The sequence below is a fragment of the Anarhichas minor genome, unplaced genomic scaffold, assembly GCF_050575085.1.
Source record: "Anarhichas minor isolate MPS153535 unplaced genomic scaffold, ASM5057508v1 ptg000067l, whole genome shotgun sequence".
In the NCBI taxonomy this organism is placed as follows: Eukaryota; Metazoa; Chordata; class Actinopteri; order Perciformes; family Anarhichadidae; genus Anarhichas; species Anarhichas minor.
Genome location: NW_027466513.1, coordinates 51,103 through 78,910, shown reverse-complemented (window position 1 = coordinate 78,910; position 27,808 = coordinate 51,103). Strand labels below are relative to the sequence as shown.

Here is a 27,808-nt window from a genome sequence, read left to right as displayed (position 1 = left end):
GTAAATGTGAAATCTGATTATGCTCGGCAGAGGGAGGAGGAGGGCTAGAGAGAGAGAGGGAGAGAGAGAGAGAGAGGTTGGCTGGAGGAGAGATTCAGAGGGAAGGAGGGGTTAAGATAGCAAAGTGCTGAGCCAATGGCTTTCTGCACAGAGCAGCTGGCTGGCATCAGGACAGGACAGGCCGCTCGGAGGAAGGATACCTTGAGGACGGCTCTTCTCTGCTCGCTGTAGGACGCTGAGGGAGACGTCCAGGAGGTGTTCATGGGATGCACTATCTACGCAGCCAGCCCTAAGGCCCTGCCTGCCGACGAGGCCCCAGGCCAGGACAGATACTACCAGCTCCCCCACTACCGCCTCCCTCATGGTAACTGCAGTCAGAGGATAGCAGCCGGCAGAGCCAGGTCAGTCAGCACCACACAGGAAGTGCGCTGAATGTTTGGCATGCTTTGTCTTGAGTTGCACTGACGAGGGGGGAATCCGGGTAGAAGCAAGTTATTCAGTCAGTGGTCCTCGTTCCATCTCGACCAATCACAGAGGAGATGTGGAGAATGAGAGGAATGCACAGAAACGCGAACATCAGGAAGACGTCCCTTGTGATTTGTCGTTTTACATTCAGGGTATACATTTAGAAAAACGACTAACTGTACAAAATAAGATTTAAATATATGAATTAAAATGTACATAATGAAGACAGAAATGCACAAGGAGCTATTTAAGTCTGAAGTCTGCTAAATGGTTGTAATGTTACTCTGAAGTGAAGTCATCAGAAAGTGGGTCGTTTGGGGCGAACATGCCAGCCAGCTGCATCTGTGCGTGACATAACCTCTTTGTCAGCAGTTTAGGATATTCAGACTTCTTCTCTTCTGCACATAAAACATATTTTGGCAGTTTATTTACACCTGCAGTTTGGGTTCGCTCATTATTGTAACTCTGTTTAAAAACCACAAAGAACTGTGAGCTTATTTGATGCCATCGGGCTACCTCTCATTCAATATCGGGAGAAAACAACAAAAAGAGACAAATACTATTTACAGATTTGTTTTGTCAGCATAATGTAGGATCCTTGTGTTTTGTTTTTTGGGGGCCTTCTTTTCTTCTACTGTGTTAGGATAATGGTGTCTGCATTAGTTTTGTGTATTCACTAATTATCTTTATATTGCAGTTGTACCTTCACCAATAATACTTCATTCGTATATTCAGTAATTTATGCATGCTGACTCCACTCTCATTAATAACGTTTTAACAAACAAATTAACAAACAACAAACACAAAGAATCAGAGTCGGCTTTATTGGCCAGTAACAAGGACATCAAAGATGAACAAGGTAATCATCAACATTTGACTACTATGTACAGATTAAAATATTTAAAAAGTATCTATATATATAAAAAGTATCTATATATATATATATATATATATAAAATACAAAATGAAATGTGTAAACAATAGGACAATATCGCGAATGTGCAGAATGCAAAGGGTGCTGGAATAAATATGAAAGGATTAATGTAACGGGTTTATATTAGTGATGGCGAGATGAAGCTTCATGAAGCATTGAAGCTTTCCATCCAATTGGTTCACACATGGGCCGAAGCTTCATGGTGCTTCATTTGCTCTACTGCGCCATCAAGTGGACAATAAATGTAAAACAGGCAGAGTGATGATAATGACACCATGGCTTTGGCGTGTGAAGCTTTGGATTGAATAAATGAATGAATGTTGTTTGTGACGCTCGAATAGATTGCAATAAAGTCCCAAGTCCACAAAAGGGGGGGATCCATTGCATTTCGCTGCCCCTTATATTTCGAATCGCACGCCAAACCCGCGAACCATTTCCTGAATCATGAACGGTTAGTTAGAGTCCTGATGGGCAGGTGGCACCTTGCATGGTAGCACCTGCCATCAGTGGATGAATGGGTGAATGATGACATGTAGTGTTAAAGCGCTTTGAGCGGTCGGAAGACTAGAAAAGCTCTATACAAGGACAAGACTATTTACCATTTACGACACATGGAGGGAGAGCAACCTTTTTGTGTGTATATAATGGAGAATGTCGCCACAGGTACCCAATTAGTAATTCTGCAAATATATAAATATTGCAATACTTTCATCAGTGGGCCATAGACTCAATCACCATGGTGGTACCTCCTTCAGCGATAGACTGTGTCCCAACAATTGATCTAAATTAAAATGTTCAAGATTGCCACATTAAACTGTAAAATGTGCAGAACGTGCATACAGCCAGTTGCAGTTTGCTCTGCTCATTCAAAGGGAAGCAACTGTCAAGTAAACCAATTGCCCCTGAGGATCAATAAAGTATTTCTGATTCGGATCTGATCTAATCTACAGGTAATAATAATAATAATAATAATACATTTTATTTGTATAGTGCGTACTCAAAGGCACTTTACATGGTAAAAACGGAAACAATGAAAGCAATAACAACATAAACAAGGCAGAGAGATGACTTTATAACAGTAATAAACAAAACAAAAACATACATAACTAGCATCACAGGTTAAAAGCAGATTTAAATAGGTGAGTTTTAAGTGCAGTTTTGAGTGGATGTTAATGGTACAGTTCAAAGTTTGTCCTTTATAGCAGATAGATGCTGATAATTGTTGTAGCGGTGTTTCAATTGTAATTAAGTCTCCCAGCAGGTAATCCTAATTAAAGGGGTTTTAACCGTACTGAAACTCTGCAAAGTGCTCTTTTAACCCGAGAGACTGAACTCTCTTTAACATGACTGGTTAGAAAGTGGCTCCACTTATTTATGAAGGTTTGAATGTTTACTGAGTAAACTACCCGGCAGTATATAAAGTAAATGAAATTAACCCCATCGTTACACATTAATACATCAATAATTATAATCCAATGATATGATTTAAATCATTCTGAGATGGGGTACTTTGCATAATGAGTACCTTTTGATACTTTAAGTATATTTATATGGTAATACTCAGAGGTGGAATGCAAGTACTGAAGTACAATTTTGACACACTTGTACTTTGAGTATTTTCATTTTGTGCTACTTTATACTTTTATTTCAGAGGGAAATGTACTTTTTGCTCCACTATATTTGTTTGAAAACTTTGGAGAAACATATACTATGCTTAGATGATATGATTCAGCACTATACTAAGATAATAAAGGAGCTACTCTGCATCATAATAGCTTTTACTTGTAAGGGGAGTATTTGTATGCTATGGTATTTCTACTTTTACTTTGCTCTCCACCACTTTTAATAAAAAGCTCCATGACTTCACTATTTTAAAAACATCAAGCCCACAGAAGCAGTCAGTGGGAGCCTGTGGGGAGAAAATAGCCCGCGTGTAATCCCCCGGCAGTGTGTAAACAGCCCTCACTGGGCTGTAGGTAAGCTCAGCCCTCCTCACACAAGGACACACTTCTGAGGAGGTCACTGCTCGTCAACACCGCTCTCTCCTTCACAGCTCCCAGCGGAGTGTTTGTGCTTAAAACTGGACTTTATTTGTCCGCTTCTCGTGGATAAAAGAACATGAAATGAAGCACAGAGCGGACGAGTTTCGTGGAGATACGAGGCGACGACACGGCGGAAGAAAACTAGAGGTGACTCGTGAAGCTACAGGTAGGAGCCGTTAGGGTCGATGGTTGAAGCTCGCGAGCGGAAAAAGAGCGGGGGCTGCTGGGGGACGATTTCAAAATAAAAGCACCGGTGACCAACTAGCAATGGGATCTCAGAATACTAGGCATGAAAATAACATTTTAACTAATATGTAGTGATTTCTTTTAATGTATTCAAACCAATTGTTGTTGGTCATAAATACAGCGAGTGCTGGAGATTATTTGTCAGTAATTTATTTATTTAATACCTAAACATTTCAATTTTTCCCGTGAATCATTTGATTATGATATGTGAATAAAGATTCATAATTATTCATGATGTATTGCCACGTATGTAGACTATATTTACTGCAAAAGTTAATAATTTGTTTTTGCTTTTATTTTGAAGAATTTCCGGATCTTAACTTGTCTTCTGACAAGCTTGACAATCGTTTTTGCTTTTCATAACAATAGGCTGTTTATTTAAAAAAAAAACAAAGTGGTGTAGATACATATACATTCCAGGAATAAAATGTGTCTACAGTCATATTTAAATTAGTTATTCAGTACAATGTCCAGTAATTATTTTTGTTATAAGACATAAGCATCCTCATCCTATTGCTTCATTAGTCTGCAATGTTACTGAAACTACAAGTGTTATGGGTACCTGCTGCTTCCCAATAGAAGTGTTGTTATTATTATATTTAAACATTGGACAGATTACTTCATGTTTGGTCCCTTAATGAGACGACACAAACGTTTGTGTTTTTGCAAAACTGCTCCTCCATGAAATCCCTTTTTGAATGTCTTACTAAAGATGAATTATTGTGCGCCATATAGTCTTCAGTAAAGAAGAACCTTTGGAGCCTTGTGCCGTCTTAAAAACACACTTCTGTCATCAAAGGTTGTTTTGAGGTGCTTGCACAATGGGGAGGTTATTTCAGGAGGTCTCAAGCAGTGCGGAGTCCAAAGGCTGTGCCTCTGTCTGTGAAATACCAGAAGACCAAATTAAGTTACAACAATAAGACAACTGGCACTGCAGGGGAAGAAGAAAATCATAACGATGATAAATAATGCGACAAAGCTCTGGCAAAAAGTTTTTAAAAAGTGGCATCGTCATGTTTTCCCTTTTTGTATTTATTTCTGATTAGTTTATTTTTCATTAACACACTCATTTGTATGTCTTAACCCACACACATGAGAGAAACCTCCCATGTGGGCGGCTCCTACGACTGCAGACAACTTTAATTTTCTCTAATAATAAGGCAAACTTGCTTTTCAGACAATTCAACCTTTGTGACGACACACCCACTGTAAACAAAGCAGACCACATTGCTTACAAAGCCGTGTGCCTGCTGTATTGTTGAGGACTCTAAGTGCATTATAATAATAAACTTTATTTATAGCACCTTTTCAACACAATGTTTACAAGGTGCTTTAAAGGGTGGAAACAACAACAGAATCATAAAAGTATTCAAGCATAGCGCCATGATACATAGTAAAGACATGATGATTACACTAGATTAAAACAAATGGTGTGGGAAGGTACAATAGAAACATCACAGGAGGGCGAGGCTATAAAAGTGTGTCTTAAGAAGAGTCGAGGTAGATTTAGCCGTCCTAATCTCCTCTGGATGATTGTTTCAAAGTCAGGTGGCTCCGATGTCAAACGCTCTGTCGCCTTAAGGTGTACAGACGTTACACTCCGGTACATAATAAAAAATAACTTCCACATTGATTAGTGTTTTTTAACTCATTTTTGTGTCATGGTACTTTGCAAATGTTGCAGACGACAACGTAGATGCTCAGGGCAACAGGGAAATGAGCGACCGGAGGCAGAGAGGGCAGTGAGTCCTAAGCAGTGGCTAGAAACTCTAACAAGATTACGGTTTATTGGATTGGAGGATGTCTTGTGACGGAACAAAATGTTTGTCTCCTGAGACAAGAAGAAGGACACAGAGGAGGAGAGGTGAAGGCCTTTCAGTTGACACTCATGTTTGAAAAAAAACAAAACAAAGGTTTGAAAGGCCATGAAGGCAGTTAGTTTGTAGTTGAACATGTACCTCCCTCTCTGATTACTTGTTTGCTTTAGAAAACGGTGACGGTGCTGCCATGGTGTGTCATATACACATGTGTGTATTGTCTCTGGTAAAATGCAGTTTTGGTGTAACGCAAATGTGTAACCTTAGTCCACCGGGCATTAGGACTGTTTAGATGATGGGCTGGTCCTGCTGCTGCTGACAGATGAACTAACATTCTTGTTCCTTTAGATAGACTAAGGCTCTACGTGTTCCACATCACTGCACTCCTCCTGCTACACTGGCTCCCTGTTTGTGTTCCAGTCGACAGGGTAGTGAAGGGAATGCTCCTTAACCCTAACCCAGTTAAAGTCAAACCAGCATAGCCATCGGCCGCCCCTCAAGGCTGTATCACCAACATGCAAAATGGCTGACCTCAGGGCCCTCAAAGACCCCGGGGTCATTATGTGGCAATTTGCTTCATTATGACTGTGTCTAGAAATGTGCACCACTAAACATTATATCAACTGACATGAGAAGGGCCTGAAGGTGACTTCGGAGGAGACCAGCAGCTTTGAGAAAAGCCTCTGCAACTTGTTTTGTCCGGGGAGTCTGCTGCTTAGATATTGTAGAAAGAAAGACTTTTAAAATGATTGGCACCGAGGTTTGCAGGGTCTGATGATGGGGTTGGATCTGAGCTCTAAACTCAGAGAACCACGGTCACATTTGTAACTTTAGGTAGGACGCAGTGTTTCGTGCTTAACAATTTTCTAAGTGAATGATTCTGTATGAAATAGGATCGACCTGCAGATGAGATTGTTCGTCCATGAATACCTCGAGGACCCTCATCAGGATGCCTTCTGATGTATTCTTCTGCAGCAGCACGGCTTCAAGCATAATGCACCAATTTACCGTAGAAACTGGTCAGTCTGGTATATTCTGAGAGGGAAATCACACGTTCTGGTGTAACAGAGGCATTTATCGTATCTTTTTGATCATTTGTTTAATTCCACTTCCCAGAAGCCTTCACAGACTAACTAAGACCAAAGATTGAAACATCTTCATGGCTAAAAAAAAAAAGTGTTCCCCCTCACAGTGAATGTTTATCCCGGGGCTACTTGTGTCAAGAACTGTGTGACCACCGTTATGTGTTTCAGAAGGTTTTTAGACTAAGCAAACAATTTTGTGAATGAGGTCACCAAAGAGCCATCCAAAGTCTGTTTCCTGTGCCGTCAAACACGGCGGACACAGTTTGGAGTCAAAACAATTCCCAGCGTTCAGGTAAACGGTCATTAAGTTGTCCAGCTTGTTTATTCTCATAGAAATGTACCATTAGCCGTCTGGAGGGCAGGAAGATAAGCTCAAAACAGCTTTTTTATTTATGTTGAAATTATATTCCTGAGTTTAAATCAGAACTGTTTTGTGCAATTTAATTGAGTTCTGCCATGACACCTTTAATAACTTTTCAACGACCATTGCGTATTTAAAAAAATATACTGTATATTTGATTTGCAGTTTTATACAGAATTCGTCAGTTAAAATATGTAAGAATGCATCTAAATGATTTTGTGGAAATCAGTTTCTTAGAGAAATCTTCCTTGCAGAGAAAAGCTGAATGCAACTACAAGCAGCTCCTTTGAACATAGTTTCTAAGCACAACAAGGCTCTGTTTTGCCCTGAGGCTCACATCTGGGATCAGATACCTCTCCTCAATCCCTTAACCTCAGGCTTAAGGTGAAAGGACCCCACAATCCTTTTCCTTCTCTAACAACTGGCCCCTCACCTCCTATTCAACCCTCTGTGATCACACATGACCAGTCAGATGTAAAACCTCTCAGAGGCCCTTGTTGTTTGAACAGGTCAGTGGCTGACGTGAAGCTTCTGGCCAATTAGAGATAATACACTGGAAACTGCATGCAGGAGCCTATTACCATCAACACCTGTAATTGTACCAGGGCAGGTGGGAATGACTCCCGCTCTCCCAGAGGAAAAGATGGCTCAGGGCAGGTGGCTGTTGATGTGCAGATGAGAGGAAGAAACGTAGATTGGTGAAAGGTGGCAAGTATTTTATGACAACACTGCAACGCATTTAAAGGGTAAAACCAGCGTTTATCTTCCCAAAGGGGTGTGTGTAGGCCCACTGCAGGGCTGAGGGGGAACTACCTGAAAGATCGGGGACAATTCAGATAATTTGAGTAAAATAAAAACTGGTGTATTTGTATTGAGGGAGAAAATAAATAGCCAAATAGGATTACACATGGCTGATCTTGGTATATTTACAATAACTAAGCTACCAGCTATGTTAGGCTGACTGCACGGTACACACACATACACAACCTCAGACAGTCGTAACACATAAACACCACGTGTAATGGAGAGTGCATAACAAATGATTATCAAGCAAACAGAGAAGTTTAAACAATTAACTAAAAGATATAGACAAATGACTAGCTAAAAGTAAAGAAGCCAAAAGTAATGCAGGTTAGTAACAGTTTGCTAAATAATGGATAAATGGATGAAATCGCTAGTTAATCGTAACTGTCTATGGTTGAAATAAACATTTAAATGTACTGGATATATACAAGCAGTTTAAAGTAAACAGAGGACATAGTTAGCTAAACAATGTTTGAAGAGATGAGCAGTTAGCTACAAGTAATAAATAGTCAAAATACTTAGCTTCGAGTTAAAAGTAGTCTATTGGATAAACAGTTAAAATATAGGGAGTTAAAAGTAATGGATGAATAGATAAAAGAAATGGACTAATCGTGGAAGTAGTGAGCAAACATTCGTTAAACATAACATAGTTAACGTTAGCTAAAAGTAATGAATAAACAATGGAAATAGTTGGATAAAAGTAATGGATTACTGTAGTTAGCTAACAGCAATGATTAGTAAGTAAGTAATTTGCTTAAAGTCACTGATAAACAGTCAAAATAGTTAGCTAAAGGGATATAAGTATTGTTGAAATGAGTAGCAGTAATGAACAGCGACTTAGACTTTGTCCATTCAATTGCATGAAAGTAATATTGTGACAACATAACATTTGAAAGACGATGGGCGGTCCGATGGGACTGTTGGGATACGTCAGACAGCGACGGTTATCTGGTCGAGTGATCATTGCTTTAGTGGTCTCATTGTAGATGTAGAAGTATGCAAAACAACTTAAACAAGCCCTGAACACGACCTGAGCCACATAATCCATCAAAATAAACATGAAGCTGTGATTAGTTCCCTCAGAGTTTCAGTTGAATTGTTCCTTTTAATGTTAGTGGGAGTATCGCACTTACTGCCAATCACCACCAAACATCTCACATTAATACGATTTATGGTCATTTCCTTGGTTTCTCCTTGTTCGTTGGTGTAATAGCTCATTTAAAGAGACGTCTGGTGCTGAAAAGTTTCAGAGTGTGTTTGTAAAAATATATTTGAGTCAGCTCGCAGCAGCACATCAGGTCAGCCATCTGCACAACCTCTGAGGTTCTCTATATGTTTGTAGACGTCTGTGAGAGGAGACGCTGACCCCGTTTACACAATCACAAGAACACAGCTTTATTTTGCTGAGTGGAGGTTATTAATGTAGCGTAAACCAGCAGAATCACACTTTGACATCCAGTCCACTTGGTTGCCCCATCAACTTTATTTTGGGGGTAAGAGCTCTCTTTGAAACCAAACCTGGAGACGAAAACAAACATAATTTTTTTGTGTTTTAGAAGTGTACAGTACACGCCGGCCCAGCGGAGAGGTGCCTGCTGTTAACGTAGCGCTGTGTGTTTGTGTTTTTAGGGCCAGGAGCATGACTGAGCAGCCGGAGCAGAGCGAAGAAACAGGCCTGCTCTCAACACAGGACCTGGACCACTGCAAGGACGACGGCCACTTCAGGCAAAGCTCACACGCACACACACACACACACACTCTCTGCAACACTTGCTGTCTTTTTTTACCCCACACCATCTGTATCCTGTGCATGGTCATGGGTTACAGCCACAGGAGATCTATTTTCACAGCCCTTATTTTGTGCTGTATTTGATGTCAAACAATGGTAAAACGTGCACATACACAAAGAGACAACAAACAAAGTATTCATATGCACAATGTGTGTGTGTGTGTGTGTGTGTGTGTGTGTGTGTGTGTGTGTGTGTGTGTGTGTGTGTGTGTGTGTGTGTGTGTGTGTGTGTGTGTGTGTGTGTGTGTGTGTGTGTGTGTGTGTGTGTGTGTGTGTGTGTGTGTGTGTGTGTGTGTGCAGACCGAAAGGGTGTGTTATATAAGAAGGATCCGAGGCAGGAGCAGTGTAATCCTGGGGAATCTGTTCGCTGAAGCATGTTGGTCGATTCAGAGAATGGGAGGGACTTAATGCACTTGTCAGTCTTTAACTTGCGTCACTCAATAATCCATGTGTGTATCTTTATTTCTATCCCCTCCCAGCGCGTAACTCACCGCAACACTCCTCTGTTCCTGCGTGCAAATATTTCAGGTTGTAAATATTTGTTTACATAAAGTATTTAACGTTGCATTCATAGATCAAAACAAGCTGACGAATACACAACCACCACATATCACAGGTTCATAAAGTTGTTATGGCAAAATAAAAAAACAACAACATCCAGGACACACAAAGCAACATAAATATTAGTTTTGAAACTTTCATTTTTAGCTCTGTTTTGGTCACCACCAACTTGCATGTAGCATCAGGTCTGATGCTCCACTGTGTTCAGGAGCTTGTCGCTTGGTGCGCTTGGTGCACCAGAATCTTCCATAATTTCCTCCCTGACAATGTTTGGGTTGATTTATTCTTTACATATTGCCAATAAGAAAATTACCAGATATGTGGAAGTCACTACTGAGCTTTCAGTTACACCGTGTCCTAATATTTGACTACAAAACACTCAAGATAATGCTCTGATAAGATACCAAGATAAACATGTTATGCTTTCTCTAGATATGAAGCTGATTATAAACATGATTTCCTTAGAGACTAACAGGTGCTCATTCAGTGTGTGTTGGTTCACTGTACGAACAAAATATCAGCTGACGTGGTGAAGATGTACCTAATTTTCACATCAGTGTGAACTGTTTCTTCATAATAATAATAATAATAATAAAAAAAATCTTGTTTCAAATGAGAACTCTGATCTATGAATCCGATCCTTTGATTTTAAACTCGGGAGACATTTTGAAAGTTCCTCGTCTTCTCTCATCATGCCGATCTTTTCCCAAAGTGAGACTCACTTCTTCTCAGTGCCAAATCCGTCTCCTCCAGCTAAATTATTGACTGGGAGTCCACTCCTACACCATCCACCGATGGGAGGTGTTCGCTTTCTAATTTAGAATTCAATTTAGGATTCTTTGAGCTTGTAATTAGTTTCACTACTCGGCCTCACTGCCAAGGGCACTGAGATACACCGGCAAAGGCGCATGCGTGTACACACACACACACACACACACACACAACACACACACATGCAGAAGCAACATTTAGCTTTAGCTCACAGTGACACACAGGTTTAGTTTTATTTCCAAACCACAGCTTTTGAAATGATAGTACATTTTTGGGTTATTACACTTTGTTATATCTTATGTGCTGGACTCAGGAAGGTTCACTATGTGTACACACTCTGAGTCTCCAGGTAGCTGGAAAATACCAACTTATTTTGCTGCTGCTGTGTGGAAACCTTACAAGATCCTGATTTTGATGTTTTTACTTCTGCTGGAAAACGTGATGGTTCCTCCTGGGGCTGGGAATTGATTTCAAACCCTCTGAATAATAACTGAAATAAACCTTTTTGTGACATTCTGGTGAAGCTTTTTATCTTGAACTGTCCATCATTTTCGCACACATGTCATCCCAGCGTGACCTTGTTTATACCCTTTGTAAAAAAGAAGCTCTACCTCTACACACCTCAGCTCTCCTACATATCGCCCGTGATGGGGATTGTCTGTAGCGGTTTTCTTCTGACACTCACCCAGCATCTAGGTGTACCAGCAGTATTGATTAAGACCTGGATCTTGTGTAAGAGCTAGAGACAGATGGAGAGCGAGAGCGAGGACTGGAGAGCCGGTTAGTCCCCACAGAGCTGCCTGTGTTTTTAATAATCACTCTCTTCTCTCCACCTGGGTGTGCAGAGCCACTGTGGAGCCTATTTATAGGCAGCAACCAGCAGGCAGGAGGAGCAGCACACATGCACTATTGTTCATAACATGGTCACAAGATAATGGGATGTCCTCTCTAGGGTTAGGGTACATTTGATGAGGAAAACCATGAATTTGCACATCTAGGACAAGCTGCTTAAAATAATTAAATGTTGGAATGAACGTGGCTTAGTTTGGTTATGGATTACTTATTAGATATTCTGTTTTCTAAATTAATTTAAATATATACCTCACAATATATTTACCTCACAATTATGTTCTAGTGGATGAACAAAAGGAAACAAATGTGAACCAGTTAAAGTAACATAAAGAATATCTTCACTTACAGCAGGAAAGAGACTACTTAGCCTTGTTGGAGCTCGTGGATGGGTGCATGGTGGATTTTCTTTCTGCTGTTTTGAAGTTAATAATTAAGTGATGTAAAGTGACTGATGCGTCACATTAAGTGTCTGTAAGGCATCCAGCTGGAGAGCAGTGCAAGGCTGTCACAGCTGTACTGCTCTGCTGTAAACAAGCCTCATCCTGCTCTTAAACAAGCACACACACACACACACACGCGCACACACACACACAGCTTAGCATCTGTCAACCCCCTCAGCTCTCTGACACTTTAACCCTACTTGGGTCTTTTTCCAGCCTGAGTTGTGGATCATTCAGTTCACTTCAATCCATTCACAGTCGCTTTATTGCCATGAAAGTAAAAACTAAATAAAACAATGTTGCCAAAGCATCACATTCCCTCTCTGATTCTTTAAATGAAGAAGAAGATGATAGAGTATCAATAGAGACATAAAGATTAATGACCTACATATACATACAGAGTCAAGTAGCCTATTTAGTTCTTAGGGGCTTTTAATCATGTCTCACATGACTCCAACTGCTGATGAAGACCCCGTCATACAGTTTAAAGCTGTATGTAGTTGTAGACTTCATATGTTGTGTCTAATGTTTGCTTGTGTCATATTATGCCTTTATTTTTAATTTGATAAACACAACTGTGTGAATATAAAGTCCTTAAATTAGATTAGCAACATGTTTTGTGGCAGCAGAAGACAATGCAAGCATTCATTATCTTGTCTCCACTCCACATGGTGCTTATCGCTTTACTGTTTGTGTGTTGTTGGTGTTTTTTGCATTCTTTTGCAAACATATTTCTGTCCTTGATATGTATGCCCACACCATTTCTCCCAACTACTGATCTCACCCTCATCTTACCACTTTTTAAAAGTCTCACTCTCTCCCACAGACTGTATATAAGAAGCTCTCTCCCTCTCTTTAAGTTAGAATCTGTTGCCCTCTCAGCGTAAATACTACACAATAAAGTCGTATGATTGGAATAATATGATAATAATGCAAAGTTAGTTTGTGTCCGTTAATGCAAAAAGACACAACAAAATAAAACCTAAAACAAATCTGATAATATTATTTAATAATAACTTAATAATAATAATTCTTCCATACAGTACAACGTGAGTTCCTCAGCAGACACAGATTGATATCATGCGACTGTGGCTAAGTGGAGAGCAGGGCCGTCCTTCAATCAGAGGTTCGGCGGTTCGATCCCCGGCTCCGGCTCGTCGCATGTCGACGTGTCCTTGAGCAAGACACTTGAGCTGTGCCTACGGTGTATGTGACAGAATCTGAACTAAATGACTGAAATGTAATCATATTGTTGTTTTTTAAATTGGCATGAAGAGTTCGCCACAAGTCTCCACTCCAAAATAATATAATTTCTGCTGTTGATTAAGTGTTTAGTAAAATACTTAATGTATATTTTACTATGCTCTGAGGCATAGAAATCAGTGTTTCTCTGACATAATTATCATGGTCACCCTGACGGGGCAGAGTTTACCTCTGTCATCTCCGCTGTGCTCCACCATGAGAGGAACAATAACATGGACGGAGGCAGCAGAGTCGGGGGGGGGGGGGGGGGTTGTTCAGGGATAGAGGTCATGCTATCTTCTTACCCAGAGGAAAGTCTCATCAGAGCCGGAACACGGACAGTCCTATTAAGGCAACAGCGATGGGCATTTTAACATAATGGCTCCTTGCCGTACAACACAGTGAAGGACTCTGTTCAAGGAGAATGCAAATGTGGAGTTGGTCCAGTAAGATGTTATAAAGTCCCTGAATCACAGGGCAGCCGTGTAGAGAAATACATTTTCATGAAATATTCCTTTTTATAAAGGAGAATTTTGTAAATAAACCTTCAGAAGACATAGAGATTAAGAAAAAGCATTGCTATTGTATTGAATATAGCTATTTAGCATTATAAGCATTATAAGCAGTGGTGGAAGAAGTAACTAATTTTATACTTTGCACAATTAAAGTAGCAATACCACAATGAAAGAAATACTAAGTGCAAGTTCTGCATTAATAATCTTAGAATACTTGAGTAAAGGTACATTAGTAATGGCAAGTGGCAACTAAATGCGCTGGAAGTAAATTAAAAGGTGAAAGTATGCATTATGCACAAAGGCACCTTTCTTCATTGTTATATAGCGTTATCATATCCACTCACATGTATGTAAGCAGGACTTTAATGTCAGGGTAGAGCTGACCTGAACAGCTTTATATACTGCATAGTTTGTAAACTGATAGTATTGTGTTTTATGAATAAATCTTAATGTGAAAGGTAATTATTACTGATAAATGTAGTGGAGTAAAAAGTCCAATGTTACCTCAAAATTGTCTTTTCAGTGCAGTACCGAAGAAAGTAATATTACTTAGCTACAGTCCACCTGTGATTATAGGTACAATACGAACAGAACAAGTCAAAAGGCTCTGAGTATGAGGACTAACCAATGTGTTATGCAAATGTCGTCCTTCGTTCGTCACATTATTCCCGTTGGACTCTGGAGGGTTGAAGATATAAAGGCCCACTTTCCTCCCTTCATTTGATGCCTTTCTCTGTTGCACCGTATGAAAATGACTTCCACAGAGTGAGATAATCCATCACAGTAAACATGAAGCTGCAATTTGGTTTTGGCCAGAGCTTCCGCTTTATCAGTAACTCCTCGAGCAGGAGTGTTTTCATATCAGCGCTGCGTCGTGCTCTGCTCGCTGTCAATCACCTAGCACTCACAGAAAGATACAGGAAGAAAGGGAAGTCAGAAAATAATCCCTCAAAAACATCTGGCATTTCAGAATGTATTGTTGCATATACATGTCCTCTATTTTAAAGCGCCTTAACTGGGACAGCAGTTCATTACAATGACATTTTCCTTAGAGGGCTGATTATACTATATTTGATCTGCTGGGTGGTTCTGTCTGCATTAGTAATATATATGAGTATCATGCTGTGACATCTGCTGCACTGTTCTGACTGCTCCTCCTGAGGCGAGCTTGATGCTGTGTGTGTGTGTGTGTGTGTGTGTGTGTGTGTGTGTGTGTGTGTGTGTGTGTGTGTGTGTGTGTGTGTGTGTGTGTGTGTGTGTGTGTGTGTGTGTGTGTGTGTGTGTGTGTGTGTGTGTGTGTGCGCGCGCGTGTGTGTGTGTGTGTTCATGCATTCTGACTATAAAAAGAGCAACATGGATAATCTCCTGGCATGGTCACTATTTGTGTTTGAACAACTCTATTTGTCTTTGATGATGTTGTTTCGTGACAGCCTCCGTCTCCCTGCAGTTATGCACTCACTGATGATTAACTCGTCATGTGGAAGCTTTGACCCAGCTGGGATTTTCACGCAATGTACACACACACACACACACACACACAAATAAACACTTACTGTCACATGCACATAACCTATAAACCATTTGGCACGCTGTCTTCAGGTCAGATGAGGGCATCAATGTGCAATATATATATAGATATATATATATATCTATATATATATATATATATAGATAGATATATAGTACATTGAGAGAGAAGAATGTTTTTGTTGATGTTTAGTATATTTTGAATGTAGGATAGTTATTATTAATGGAATGTAAACATGTATATGAAGAAGTATTATTTTCATTCTAAGTGTGTTTTTCTTGTGTTACAGGTTTCAGTTGATTGAAGACCTGTCCTATGAAGATGTGAAGAAATGTTACCGGGGCTCGGTGAGTCTGGTCTGTCTCTTGATCCTAATCGTTACTAAATCTGTGATTGGAGCAAGTCCAACCAGTTGTGTTAACTTTCACCTAAATGTTTAATCTGTACTGAAAGCGGCATTCTGATTCATTTAGTAATTCCTGGACTTAAAGGCATTTCTCTCACTTTTATACCGCAGTGTTGAAACATGTTTGTCAGATCTGTGTCATGAAAATTGGATAAAAAAAGGCTTCAACTAATATGACGCAATCTAATGCATAATATATGTATTTATTTATCTTTTCTGAATGATGATGACATACTAACAACATGATGCTATTATACATTTGTGAGAAATGACCCCAACTATTGTGAGATTTCTTATTAAACGATTTTAGACTCGACATCTAAAACTAAACGGCAAACAAATGCTCATGTGGTTATTGACAGGCTCAGCAGTACTATATAATCCTAAATTACTATCACGTAGACCTGCTGCCATTCTGGCCAGTGCCCCCCGGACAAACAGCATCATCATCAAGTGGAAATAATACAACCACCTCACAGACTAATCATCTAATACTATTTGACCTATGCATTCAGTCAGCAAATTATTACACATTAACAGTTTACATTACCTCCGAGCCCTCTGCGTCACTGTAATTTACTGTAAGCGGCATATTCCCGAGGACAGGAGCTGCTCTAGTGTGAGCTATTAATAGAAAGACAAAAACAGGAGCAGCAGACAACTGAGATAAACTGAGCCGATACGAGCCGAAGGAAAAATAGACGAGATATACGGGACGGGACAGGAAAATAGGTGGCAGGAGCTGGAGCTGGAGGGGAGCTTGAGCTGCGAGGGAGGCGAGCGGGGAATGAATGAGACCTCTTGTGTGTTCAGATGGAAGGAAAAAAAGTATGATTTTCTCTGTGAAGTGTGGACGTTTAGGTGTCACAGACGGCCACTGCAGACAGGCTGACACATAGAAGGAAGGAACGGAGAAAGAAGGGGCTTCAACTAAGAGAGTAGTGAGGAGTACCTGTGTGTGTGTTGTTTTTTTCAGCTCAGAATGATGAAGGGCAAAGTGTGTGTGTGTGTGTGTGTGTGTGTGTGTGAAGGAAGGAGGCAGAAGGAGAGGGAGGGTGTCAGCTGGGTGCTTTAAAGTGTGGAGTCACTGGAGGTGTATTTGAAACAGAGAGCCTTTCAGTTTTGGAGAAAGAGCTCTGTGGCTGTAAACTGAGGCGTTGCTGCTGTAACTCTGTAGTAGTGTATGTGTGTCTGTAGGTGTACACATTAGAGCCCGGTGTGTGTTTTGTAGGTTTCATGTAGATTAGAGGTAGACAGTCCTCCATTCTCGGGGGCCCCGCACTGACCGGCGACAGGGGCACAGTGTGTGTCTTGCAGCGACTTGCTCCAGGCCTTGGATGTGCGCGAGTGTGTGTGTGTGTACGGTGCCAACGTGCTGAGCCTGGTGCAGAGTTCGCGTCCTTTGAGGGAGAGAGTGGTGTCTGCGGCGAGCGGAGCCAAAGTGGCCGGTGGTGGTGGTGGTGGTGGTGGAGTGGCCGGTGGTGCTGTGCAGGCAGGCCGGTCCGCCAAGGAGCTGCTCATGTCTCTGCCCTGTCCCTCTGCACAGACTGTCAGCAAGTACAACTCGCAGTACCACAAACTGTTCCAGTGTGTGCCCAAGGACGAGATCCTCATGAAAGGTAATGTCCTCTTCACCGCGAGGAAAACTTTAAGGAGTCTTTTTCTGTACTGCAACAGCTTGTTTTATTAATCAACTTGTTAATATTCTAGTGTTCTTGTTATGCTTCAGCTTCACTATGATTTTCCTGTTATGCATTTGTACTTGTATTTGTTCTGTATTTAGCTTTTCTTGCAAGCTACTAATGCACAATAACAATATGAGACCGATATTAGCCTTTTATCAAATACCAAATACTGGCTATAGAGCTGACATGATTATTTAATTCATCAATCACAATTAGTCAATCGAGCCACCGCTTTTGATAATTGATTGATCATCTAGTAATTTATCGAGCTATAACCATAAAAAATGCTGAACTTCCCATGTTGCTGCTTTTCTGTTTTATACCTGTGTTATGTATTTAATATATCGTTGGGTTTTGGGCTGTAGATAATGTAAAGGCTAAATAAATAGGCTTATTATAACTTTTTAGTCAGAAATATAATCAATAACGAGTCATTAGTTGCAGCACAAATGTGAGCCAATGTTGAGATGATGGAAGCGACATAAAAGACGAGGTTTTTAGTAACATGAAGGTAAATGAAGCTGTCATGTCTCTGCTTTAAGTGTCCTGTGGTGGTCTAAAGTCTGTTTGATTACGCTTTTCACCCGTACGATAGTCAAATTGTGGTGAAGACATGCTAGGTTGCACGTTAAATTATTTTCAGTATCTGTACAAAATACTAGCATCTTCAACAGCAGCATTTGTAATTGCACACCAAAAGCCTTAAAGAACAAACACTGGTAACAATTGCTCTGTAAAATCAATATTTATTTTTATTCTTTCTTTTCTTGGCACTGTGTCCAACTTTAATCTGTCTTGCTTCAGTGTTTCTGCTATTTGTTTAACGTCAGACACACTTCCAGGACGAACTGTTCTGTTAGTTCAACCTGGTTTACCATAAACCTCAATGCTATCTATCAAAATGTAACCAATGATATGAAACTTCAGAGATTGTTTTTTTTTATCAAAATGCTGGTGAGACAGTCGTAGGGTTCAGAGACATCGTGTTTTTCTTTATCAGCTTAACAATTGTAGAACGAGTTGGATTTAATACAGATTCTTTCTCCTCTGTTCTCAGTGTACTCCTGTGCTCTTCTCAGAGATATTCTTCTACAAGGCCGGCTCTACATTTCCAGAAACTGGCTGTGTTTCTATGCCAACCTATTCGGCAAGGACATCAAGGTACGACAGACTGACGGACAGCTTGATGAAGTCAAACTGTCTGACAAACAGGAACCCAGTGTCTCACAGTCACAAGCTGACAGGCTGACGATACAAGTTGACAAATTATTTGACTGAAAGTCATTCAGGATTATGGCCTGACTTTCAGTGTCACAGTGCTGTCTCTCTCTCTCTCTCTCTCTCTCTCTCTCTCTCTCTCTCTCTCTCTCTCTCTCTCTCTCTCTCTCTCTCTCTCTCTCTCTCTGCACTGTGGAATAATGTATAAGAACAGGTAGACTTACTGAATGAACCTTTAACCTTAACCAGCTATGCGATTTTCTCTCTGATGTTGTGCACTGTTCTGTTTCCTTCATTTCCTTGAAACCAAACCTCTCCTGACATCTGAGTGACAATGAGCTACTTATTCAGACTGCATTCCTCACATTCTGACTGAAATAAGACACGTTTCATGTCCACGGCGGATTTTCTCTAGGGGCTTTTCCTAAGTGTAATTCAGTGTCTGCTTTCCCAAATCACACTGGTGGTGTGTTTTTTTTTTTTAAATCTTACCTATAATTTTCTCATCATTTTGCTTTTAAGTTTGCCTCCTCAAATCCGAGTCTCTCCTGATAAACGTTATGATCCGTCTTCTTTAGGTGGCTATCCCTGTCGTTTCTGTGAGGCTGGTGAAGAAGCACAAAACAGCGGGCCTTGTGCCCAATGGCTTGGCTATCACCACAGACACCGGCCAGAAGGTGAACACTTCCATCCCAGTCGCTGTCAATGAAAATACTTATGCTGATTAGCGCAGCATGGCTGGGTTTTCCAGGAGACGGTGTGGTGGAAAAAACAACACCACGCTATAGATAGAAGCAGAGTGGAGTCCCAGCAATGGAGCGCGGGAGAGTCGAGGGTTTTTTTCCACCATTACGGCAACGTTCAGAGGGGCTTCTTAACTTTCACACATCAGACTCAACCTGTCATCAAGCGTACTTTTCACTTTCTGTTTGTGCCCCAACACCCCATCAATAATGACAAGCAAGAGCACTTTCGCAGTGGCAACACAGGTTTTGTGTCTTCAAGGACATGTCAGTATTGTAAATAAAAACAACAACAACAAATACATGAATTTCTAGATCGCACTCAACAAGAGAGGAAAGTAAACAAATTAAGAAATTGAAATGCAAGATTGGTAATTTAAGGGCACAAATGACCAAACTGAGGAAATAAAATCAGTTTATTGAGTGCACAAGTGAGTAATTTAGGCCAGTGATTTATCCAAAACCGTTTTCAGCCATGTTTGTGGCTCTGACGCTGTACCCAGATTTTCTTTCACTGAATTTGACAAAAGAAGAGTATTGAATTAGAATCGCTCTCTTGTCCCTCTGTGTGACGCGGTTTAAACAAATTAGCTCCTGAGCTAAATTTAAGGACAAATATTAAATTCGATTTTCTAGTCAGCGAAGTTTGTCAAGTTGTTTTTGCTTTCCCCATTGATCTTTTTGCTTAATACAGTGAAATAGATCACAGAATAGTCTGCATGTTTCTAGTGGTAGCACACACACACATCATGCAGACTGTTGCCAAAGCACACACACAGGAGAGCCAGCTACTCACAGATATGGCAGTCGTCACAAAGTTCAGAAATAGCTCATGTTTTTAAGTGCTCCGCAGACATTCATACACTCCACTATACACTCATACACTCATACATACACCATGTGTACTGTACCCGGTTCATCATTTATTCATAACACAAAACATTCATTATTAATAGTTAATTAATTGGGCAGATTCTTTTGCACAGCAGCTCAGATTAAAGCAACGACCTTTCTCAAACCATGAGAGATACGTAGCGTCGTGCGTCTCTCACTGTACAAGGGCAAATATCCTTTGCCATATATGTCTGCGTGATTGTGTAATATGCGTTACATGACCACGTGCACATACACGGCTCTGTACAGTACAGGACTTTACTGCAGAAGAGGACCGAGGTTGGGTCTTGTGTTTATGAGGTAAAAAGTTCACAGCTCGTGTCTGTAACAACAAAGTCCGGGCTTGTTTGTAATTTTTCAGCTCGTTCACCAACACGACTGTGTCAGGAATGATACAACAGGACACGTAATAACACAGTGTTTGAAATGCTCATGGATACATTCAAAAGTGCATTTTAGACAGCAGTGATGTCTATCCAGGTCAGAGGGATATTTGGGTAAGCTGTCACTGACCTGTCATTCTTATTTTCTCATGAAAGAATAGACCGGAGCAAAAATGTGATGAGAGAAATATCCTCTTTGTGGCCCAGATTATGAATCCCTGAAGTGTTGTTTGCCCCAAATTATTTCCAGAAAATATGGACTCTTTCCCAGTAATGTTCCTGTATTATTAAATGCTTCGTATGGCTGCAAACACAAATATTCAAACATCGTTCTACAGGCCTTAATGCACTGATTGTATACTTACAACACGAGCAGCAGCAAGTTTGATTTCGTGCAGCTGATATTTTAGATAAAGTGACCACGACTACGACGTGTTCAAAGGCAGGCTGAGACGTGAAATAGAAAATCTATTTCTCTTTTCAGTTTCCCCCTCAGGGCTCGTCAAAGTTTAATATCATGTCTCATCTAACCTAATTTTAGTATATAGTTTACCCATGTTGTTCAGTAGACCTTTTTTTTCCTACTGTATCAATATACATTTGAGATAACCGCTCTGTTTAAATGAGCTCTAATTGTCCACTATAATCATTTTTATGTGTTTGGATAAATTCAGAATATTTTCAAGGGACTATTATATTTTTAAGCAGCATTATAAGCAGAACATCAACAGGATTTTAACAACACTGTTTCTCTTTTTTATTTCCTCAGTATGTCTTTGTATCTCTGCTATCAAGAGACAGTGTATATGACGTCCTCCGCAGGATCTGCACACACCTTCAGGTCAGAGGACTTGGATACTATTATTTTAGTCCATGTATTGTGTGGTGTGTGCGTGCCAGTTAACGAGGTTATTTCCTTTCCCCTCTTCAGGTCAATGGAAAGAGTCTGAGCTTGAAGCAGTTCATGGAGGAGCCGATCTTATCGCTGGTCAGTCTTTCATAAGCCGTCATAAAATGATAAAGATCCAAGTGGGTGAAACGTCAACGCCTCTCAATCCCCAGGCGTTAAAGTAACTTAAATGACTCCTAGTTGTGTTTCCTGTTGGTCTAAAGGCCTCCGACAACTCTCCCTTACCACTGCCCCTGACCTGAAGGCTGGCTTGCATTCTTACACACACAGCACCAATAGATCATTCTGTTGCTGCTGCAGTCTTGCAGTAAATTATCCCTCGAGTCGGCAAGATTCTATCAAAGAGCTCCGTGAAGTCACCTTGTGTGTGTGTGTGTGTGTGTGTGTGTGTGTGTGTGTGTATAGGCCACTGCGCCACAGAACAGCTTTTGTATTAATTTATAATTAAGTTCTGTTAACATGCTCGTCCTTGATCACACTGTAATCTGAACCGAAGGTATTCAAAGAAAAGAAGGGTGTTTGTTCACGGTGCCGGCATCGGCCATGGAAGCTTTCGCAGAGCTTTGCTACTCTCTAACACAGAAAAGGTTAAGATGCCTGATTCGTAGTTACAGTTCGTAATCAGAAGTATTATATCGTATAAGTAGGAGAAATATTCCAATGTCAAGGATATTTGCTGACCTTGCTGAATATCTCTTTTCACTGTTGCTTCTTTAAGATTTAAGAGATAGACCTTTAACCTTTTAAAGTGAATAGATAGCAGTAACACCATTTATCCATTATTGATTTAAGTCATTAACTGAAGCAACATTTGGGCTGAAAGGTTGTGTAAAAGCCCCGTGATGTGTTGGATTGTACCCAGCGCAGAATGTGTTCATTAACTTATTAACATTCATAACTGCAGTTATTCATGGATTACCATTTACAATTGCTTTATTACCGAATAGCAAGGATGAACACCAATCAAAGAGAGCTCAATAGTTGATCTCATGAATGCTTATAACGGATTTATTGCATTACTTTCTTGGTGTTGAAATAACTCAGTGGGTTTCAGTCTCATGTAGGGGGTCACAATATCAAAATATGATTGAAGTCTAGAAATAAAAAATGGTCGCTAATGGTTTGTAATCAGTCAATTCCTCAGGTTTTTCTAACCAAGCAAGACCTTTAAATACATGTTAAGAAAGAAGAGTGAATCATACGGTGATTTGTTTAGCGTCTCAGGTTTAGATGATGAAGTGTGCTGACTCCTTTAGATAACTTCCTGTTGCAGTTGAATGACCTTCTACCTCTTTCCTCTGTGCCACAGGAGGAGTTCCCAGTTACAGACGAGTTCCCGGCGGTTGACGAATTCCCATCAGTGTTAAAGTGGAGAAGGAAACCCTCCGTGGTGTCTGTGTCGTCCTCCCTTCCTAACCTCCTGGGGAACTCCACCAGCAGCCTGAGCGCCGCAGACACACCCTTTAAATCAGAACAACCGCTGGAAGGTGATAAAGCGATCCATGTTGGCACGGCTTATGAGTGTCTATTGCAGGGAAATATCAACAGTACTTGTTCCTACTGTCTAAGGCTAGTCAGGTAAACCACACATTGTGTGATAAGAAAACCCGACTGTGAAATATTTTAGCATTAAATCAGTTATTTCTTGATACTTTCAGGTTTCAACTCGTCCTGCAGGACTTTAATCAATAACTAGTTTAGAGAGAAATCCACCTGTGCCTCTGGGCATTTTAGTTCTTGTCCACCAAAATGTAATGAAGTTGCTTTGCCAGCAACAGATTGGCTATTAATCTTACAGAGAGCCTGGATTATGTAGTTAATGTGTACAGGGGGAATAAGAAATTCTGTCAACTTAATGATGTGCGCATCCGTGAAGAGTTTAATATGTAATAAGTAGAAGTTTGTAGTCTGACTCAGATGACATAGTGAGTCAGTGAGGTTACATCTTTAAAATGTCACTTCCTTTAAAGGATAACAGTGTTGAAACCCTGGATGCAGATGTCTTTGTCTGTGTGTGTGTGTGTGCACGTGTGTGTGTGTGTCCTTTAGCTTTCTTTTGAATTTATTGTGCCTGTGTGTGAGAGAGCGAAAGAAAGAGTAATTGCTTTTGGATGGCAACATCTCTCTTACGCAACGACACGTAAAGCTCCAAATGGAGATTAAATGGTGCGGGGGGGGGGTTGTATTAAAAAGCTTTGGGCGGTTCAGATTAAGGAGAGATTATCACAAACAATGTCTGCTGTCAACGTTGTCTGATGGCTGTATGCTGACAGATAATTTCTCAACACCGACCTACATTAATGTTCTCTATTACATGTTTACACGACATTTGATCAGCGTGAGTTTTTGTGTACATTTTCATGTTGGCTCACATGCCGAGTGAAAAGAGAAATCATGTAATTAAAAGATGTAGTCAACACCTGTACTGTAGTAGCTTTACATCACACACACACACACACACACACACACACACACATATAGGAGCTGTGCAAAATGAAGCAAAGCATACATAACGGCTAGCATACAATCATTGTAGAGACGTCGAGGTATGATGGTCAGCTCATGGTTTTATATGATTCAGACAATATCGGGTTCACTCTTTGCAATATTTTGAATCAACAATGAATATATATATATATATATGTGTATATAAATACATAAATACATACATAATTGGTTGGTCTAACATTCTTCAAACTCTTTACTTGTTTGACGACAAGGTTTATAACAGCTCACAGTGTTAACTTATAGAATTTAATTGCATTTCATATCTATGAACAAAAATTAGATTTACTTAATTTCGTATTTTATTTTCTAGCCCTAAAGTGCATATCGTCACACCATTACTCTAACAGGTGGGCCAGCACTATTGAAAGTGAAAGTCAAGCCAAGTACTGTTAATGGTTTTATGTTATAGTGTGTGTGTGTGTGTGTGTGTGTGTGTGTGTGTGTGTGTGTGTGTGTGTGTGTGTGTGTGTGTGTGTGTGTGTGTGTGTGTGTGTGTGTGTGTGTGTGTGTGTGTGTGTGTGTGTGTGTGTGTGTGTGTGTTTTACAGAGCGAGCTCTGCAAACAGACAGAGGTCTTTTATCAGAGCCACTGGCAGAACTGGGCCAGATGGAGTACCAGCTGCTCAAGTTCTTCACCCTGCTGTGAGTATACAGAGCGACACACACACAGACACCAACATCACCACCATCACCTCCTCCGTCAGCTGACTCACAGCTACACACACACACACACGCTGCGAGCATTATATAAATAGTGGGCGATTCACTCCGTCAACCTGAACACAAGGGGATCAGACCTCGTATGAGACGAAACTTAATTATGAATGATCGTGAAGCCTTAGTGTCCTTGAGAGAGCAGTGATTCCCTTTGTGCTCCTGAAGGTTTGTCATATTGCTGACGGTGACCTCTGACCCCCCCTGTTCACACTGGCATATCACAGATTACAATCCATATAAATTACAATGAAAACTCAGTATACATTTAGGCCTGACATGTAATACTCAATGCATGCATATTAAGTCACTCTTGAATGAATTAAAAGAAGAATAAATGTCACTCTTACATTATTTATGTTCATTGTTATGTTATCATTGTGTGGTAATACAGTGCAGGTTTATTTTAGATAACCCACACAACATTTTGAAATGTTCCATCGCTACTCAGTAAATGTTCAGCAGTAATATAAAGTGATTTGCAAAACGTGTAAAAATAAGATTAAAAAAAGAAGCACTGCTCTGGTGCTTTAAGACGGATTTAAACTGTTGTTCAAGGACAGTGAAGTGCTGTGATATGTTGAGAGAAAGTCAAACGTCGCCTCCCAGTGTTCATCAAAAGACATTACAGCTCTCTTCCTCCACATAACCAGAGGATCATCATCACTAAAACTTTTTACTTCTGTCCTAATCTGTGTGTCTCGTGTTCTTTGGTCAGTATTATTCTCCTCATCCTGTCGTCCTGCTACCTGGCCTTCCGTGTGTGCAGTCTGGAGCAGCAGCTGTCCTTCCTGAGTAACCCAAATCTGCCCCTGAGAGAGAGGTAACGCTGCAACAGCTGCTTCAGCAGACAATACGTGACAGATGATTTTTATTCAAAGAAAAACACAATATCAGAAATAAAGGACATTCAGTGTCCATGAAAGTTTAGATTTAGTCATAAGAGACAGAATAATCAAGATGTGTGAGACAAGAAGAGTTATGTTTAGTATGTTGTATTATTATATGATAGATTATATTTTATGACATTGTTATTTAACAGGAACAATACTAGTAAATACAATCACATCAAAATAAATAAACGTATAAGATGTTTCTAGATGTCCCTGTAGGGTGTTTAGATATGTTTAGGTAAAACAAATGAGGTTTGGGTCGAGGTAGTTAGATATTCTGTTGGTTTTCTCATGTACAGTATTGGTGTGTGTGCTGGGATGAAATAATAACAAAAAGAGCCGATCTAAGCGGTTGATTTACTCTCCATTTAATCCAGAGAGTCCACTAACCTGGCTGCTTTCTTCTCATCCAGGTAACCACCACTCTTAGCTGTGACACATCGGATTGCCGGCTTTTTTCTCCTCTCATGCTTTGAGCTGACGATGCCCTCGTGCACAGATCCAGCACCGGCATTAGAGCCCAGAAGAGATCAACCAACACGTACCGACATGAAAGGAGCAACATCAGCCCGAGCCCAGGCGTCTGACAGACCTTCCCCTCCGTCAAATGACTTCCTATCTAGTGATCACTTCCAGACTATGCAAACAGACTATTTATTTCTGAATTTAAAGTAGGTTTTACTGTAGATTATGATTGTCTACCATTGCCTTTCCCTCTCACAGACATTTCATCTTTTACCACATGACCCTGCAGCGTAAATGTGTAAACATTGAAATAGCGAGCAGATTGCAGTTGAAGCTGCCGTTTGTGACAGTGAAGGCGTTTAGGAGCGGTGGTTGAGACGAGAGGCGAGGACAGAAAGGTAAGAGATAATTCAACACATTAATTACTTGAAAAGACGGTTAGAAAAGACATTTCAGGTGAGTTGTGGTGTTTATATCAAACATTTTCTGACGGACGAGTTGACTAAACCAAATGTTTGTTTGTCTTTCTGGTGAGGTCTTGCCATAGCCCTCAGTCGACGGCTAAAACAAACTACAACAAAATGCACTTTAAAAAAAAATATGTCCACATTATTTCAAATGTATGTAACAGTTTTAAGAGTTTAGATCTATGTTATTCTTGATAATAGGTACTCGGTTGTCATTTTTGAGGGTTCTTATGGAAGGAAGTCATGTTATGAGCACAGATACTTGACTGATTGAAGTTACCTGTCATTTAGCACCACTTGTTGGTGTTATCTATAATGTGAATGAGATGGTTCGGCGACATGCATCATTTCTGTTTTAGTTGTAATAATCTGCTGTATGAAAGGAGTTCCCAGGATGTTTTAATTTAATTTTATACATTTCAATCGAAGTCACCAACGACTTAAAATGGACAGAGTGAGGTTCATGTGATTATATCTTTGTCTAAAGGTATATTCAATGATTTTGCAGACATGGGGGGAATGTTGTCCTGGACTAGTTTGTGAAATCCTTAAGAATTAAATTGGCAAGAAAATGTAGACAAAGAAAAAGTGTTTGCGACTTTTATTTCTTCGGACATTTTAGGTGTCAAGATTTAACCCTTCAACCTCCCATCCTGTCAGATCAGCACCACACACAGGACCACCATGAACAGCTGTGACTCCGACAGCACAGTAACATTCAGTAACCTCTTCAACTCAGCCTGAATTATTACGCTGGAACGCAATGTTGGCAGAAGCACTTCTTAATACGTGACATATGGAGCGTTGGCTGTTCACCAGCGGCATTGGTTTATTTCCAAGTTTCTGACTAAATTGAATAACTTTATACACTGTTTTCGTGGATTAAATGTGTATATTTTGAAATGCATGAAAACAGATAAGTGTTTGACGTCTGACTGATGGAAAAAGACTTCATAAACTCAAGAAGCTGGAGAGTTTTCTAAACCCACAGAGAAACCATGTGACCCCTAAACCGATACGAAGGCAGCTGGAGTTAAACGTTTTCACGAGACAGCAGTGACATTGAGTTAT

The 27,808-nt window shown here is 40.3% G+C and overlaps 1 protein-coding gene across 2 annotated transcripts; it reads left to right on the top strand.

Annotated features, from left to right (window-relative positions):
- The first annotated feature begins 98 nt into the window (after positions 1-98).
- Positions 99-27,325, top strand: gramd2aa (GRAM domain containing 2Aa). Of its 2 annotated transcripts, XM_076078833.1 has the most exons (12): positions 3,416-3,607; positions 9,384-9,479; positions 15,742-15,799; positions 17,405-17,477; positions 18,601-18,704; positions 19,340-19,438; positions 21,551-21,622; positions 21,713-21,769; positions 23,001-23,178; positions 24,747-24,840; positions 25,631-25,735; positions 26,219-27,325. In XM_076078833.1, the coding sequence occupies exons 2-12, from the start codon at positions 9,394-9,396 to the stop codon at positions 26,220-26,222; spliced, it is 930 nt and encodes a 309-aa protein (XP_075934948.1). In that variant the 5' UTR covers positions 3,416-3,607; positions 9,384-9,393; the 3' UTR covers positions 26,223-27,325. The 2 variants fall into 2 exon arrangements, with proteins under 2 accessions (XP_075934947.1, XP_075934948.1); XM_076078832.1 differs by lacking the exons at positions 3,416-3,607; positions 26,219-27,325 and adding an exon at positions 99-401 and having other exon boundaries at positions 25,631-25,739.
- The last annotated feature ends 483 nt before the right edge of the window (positions 27,326-27,808 follow it).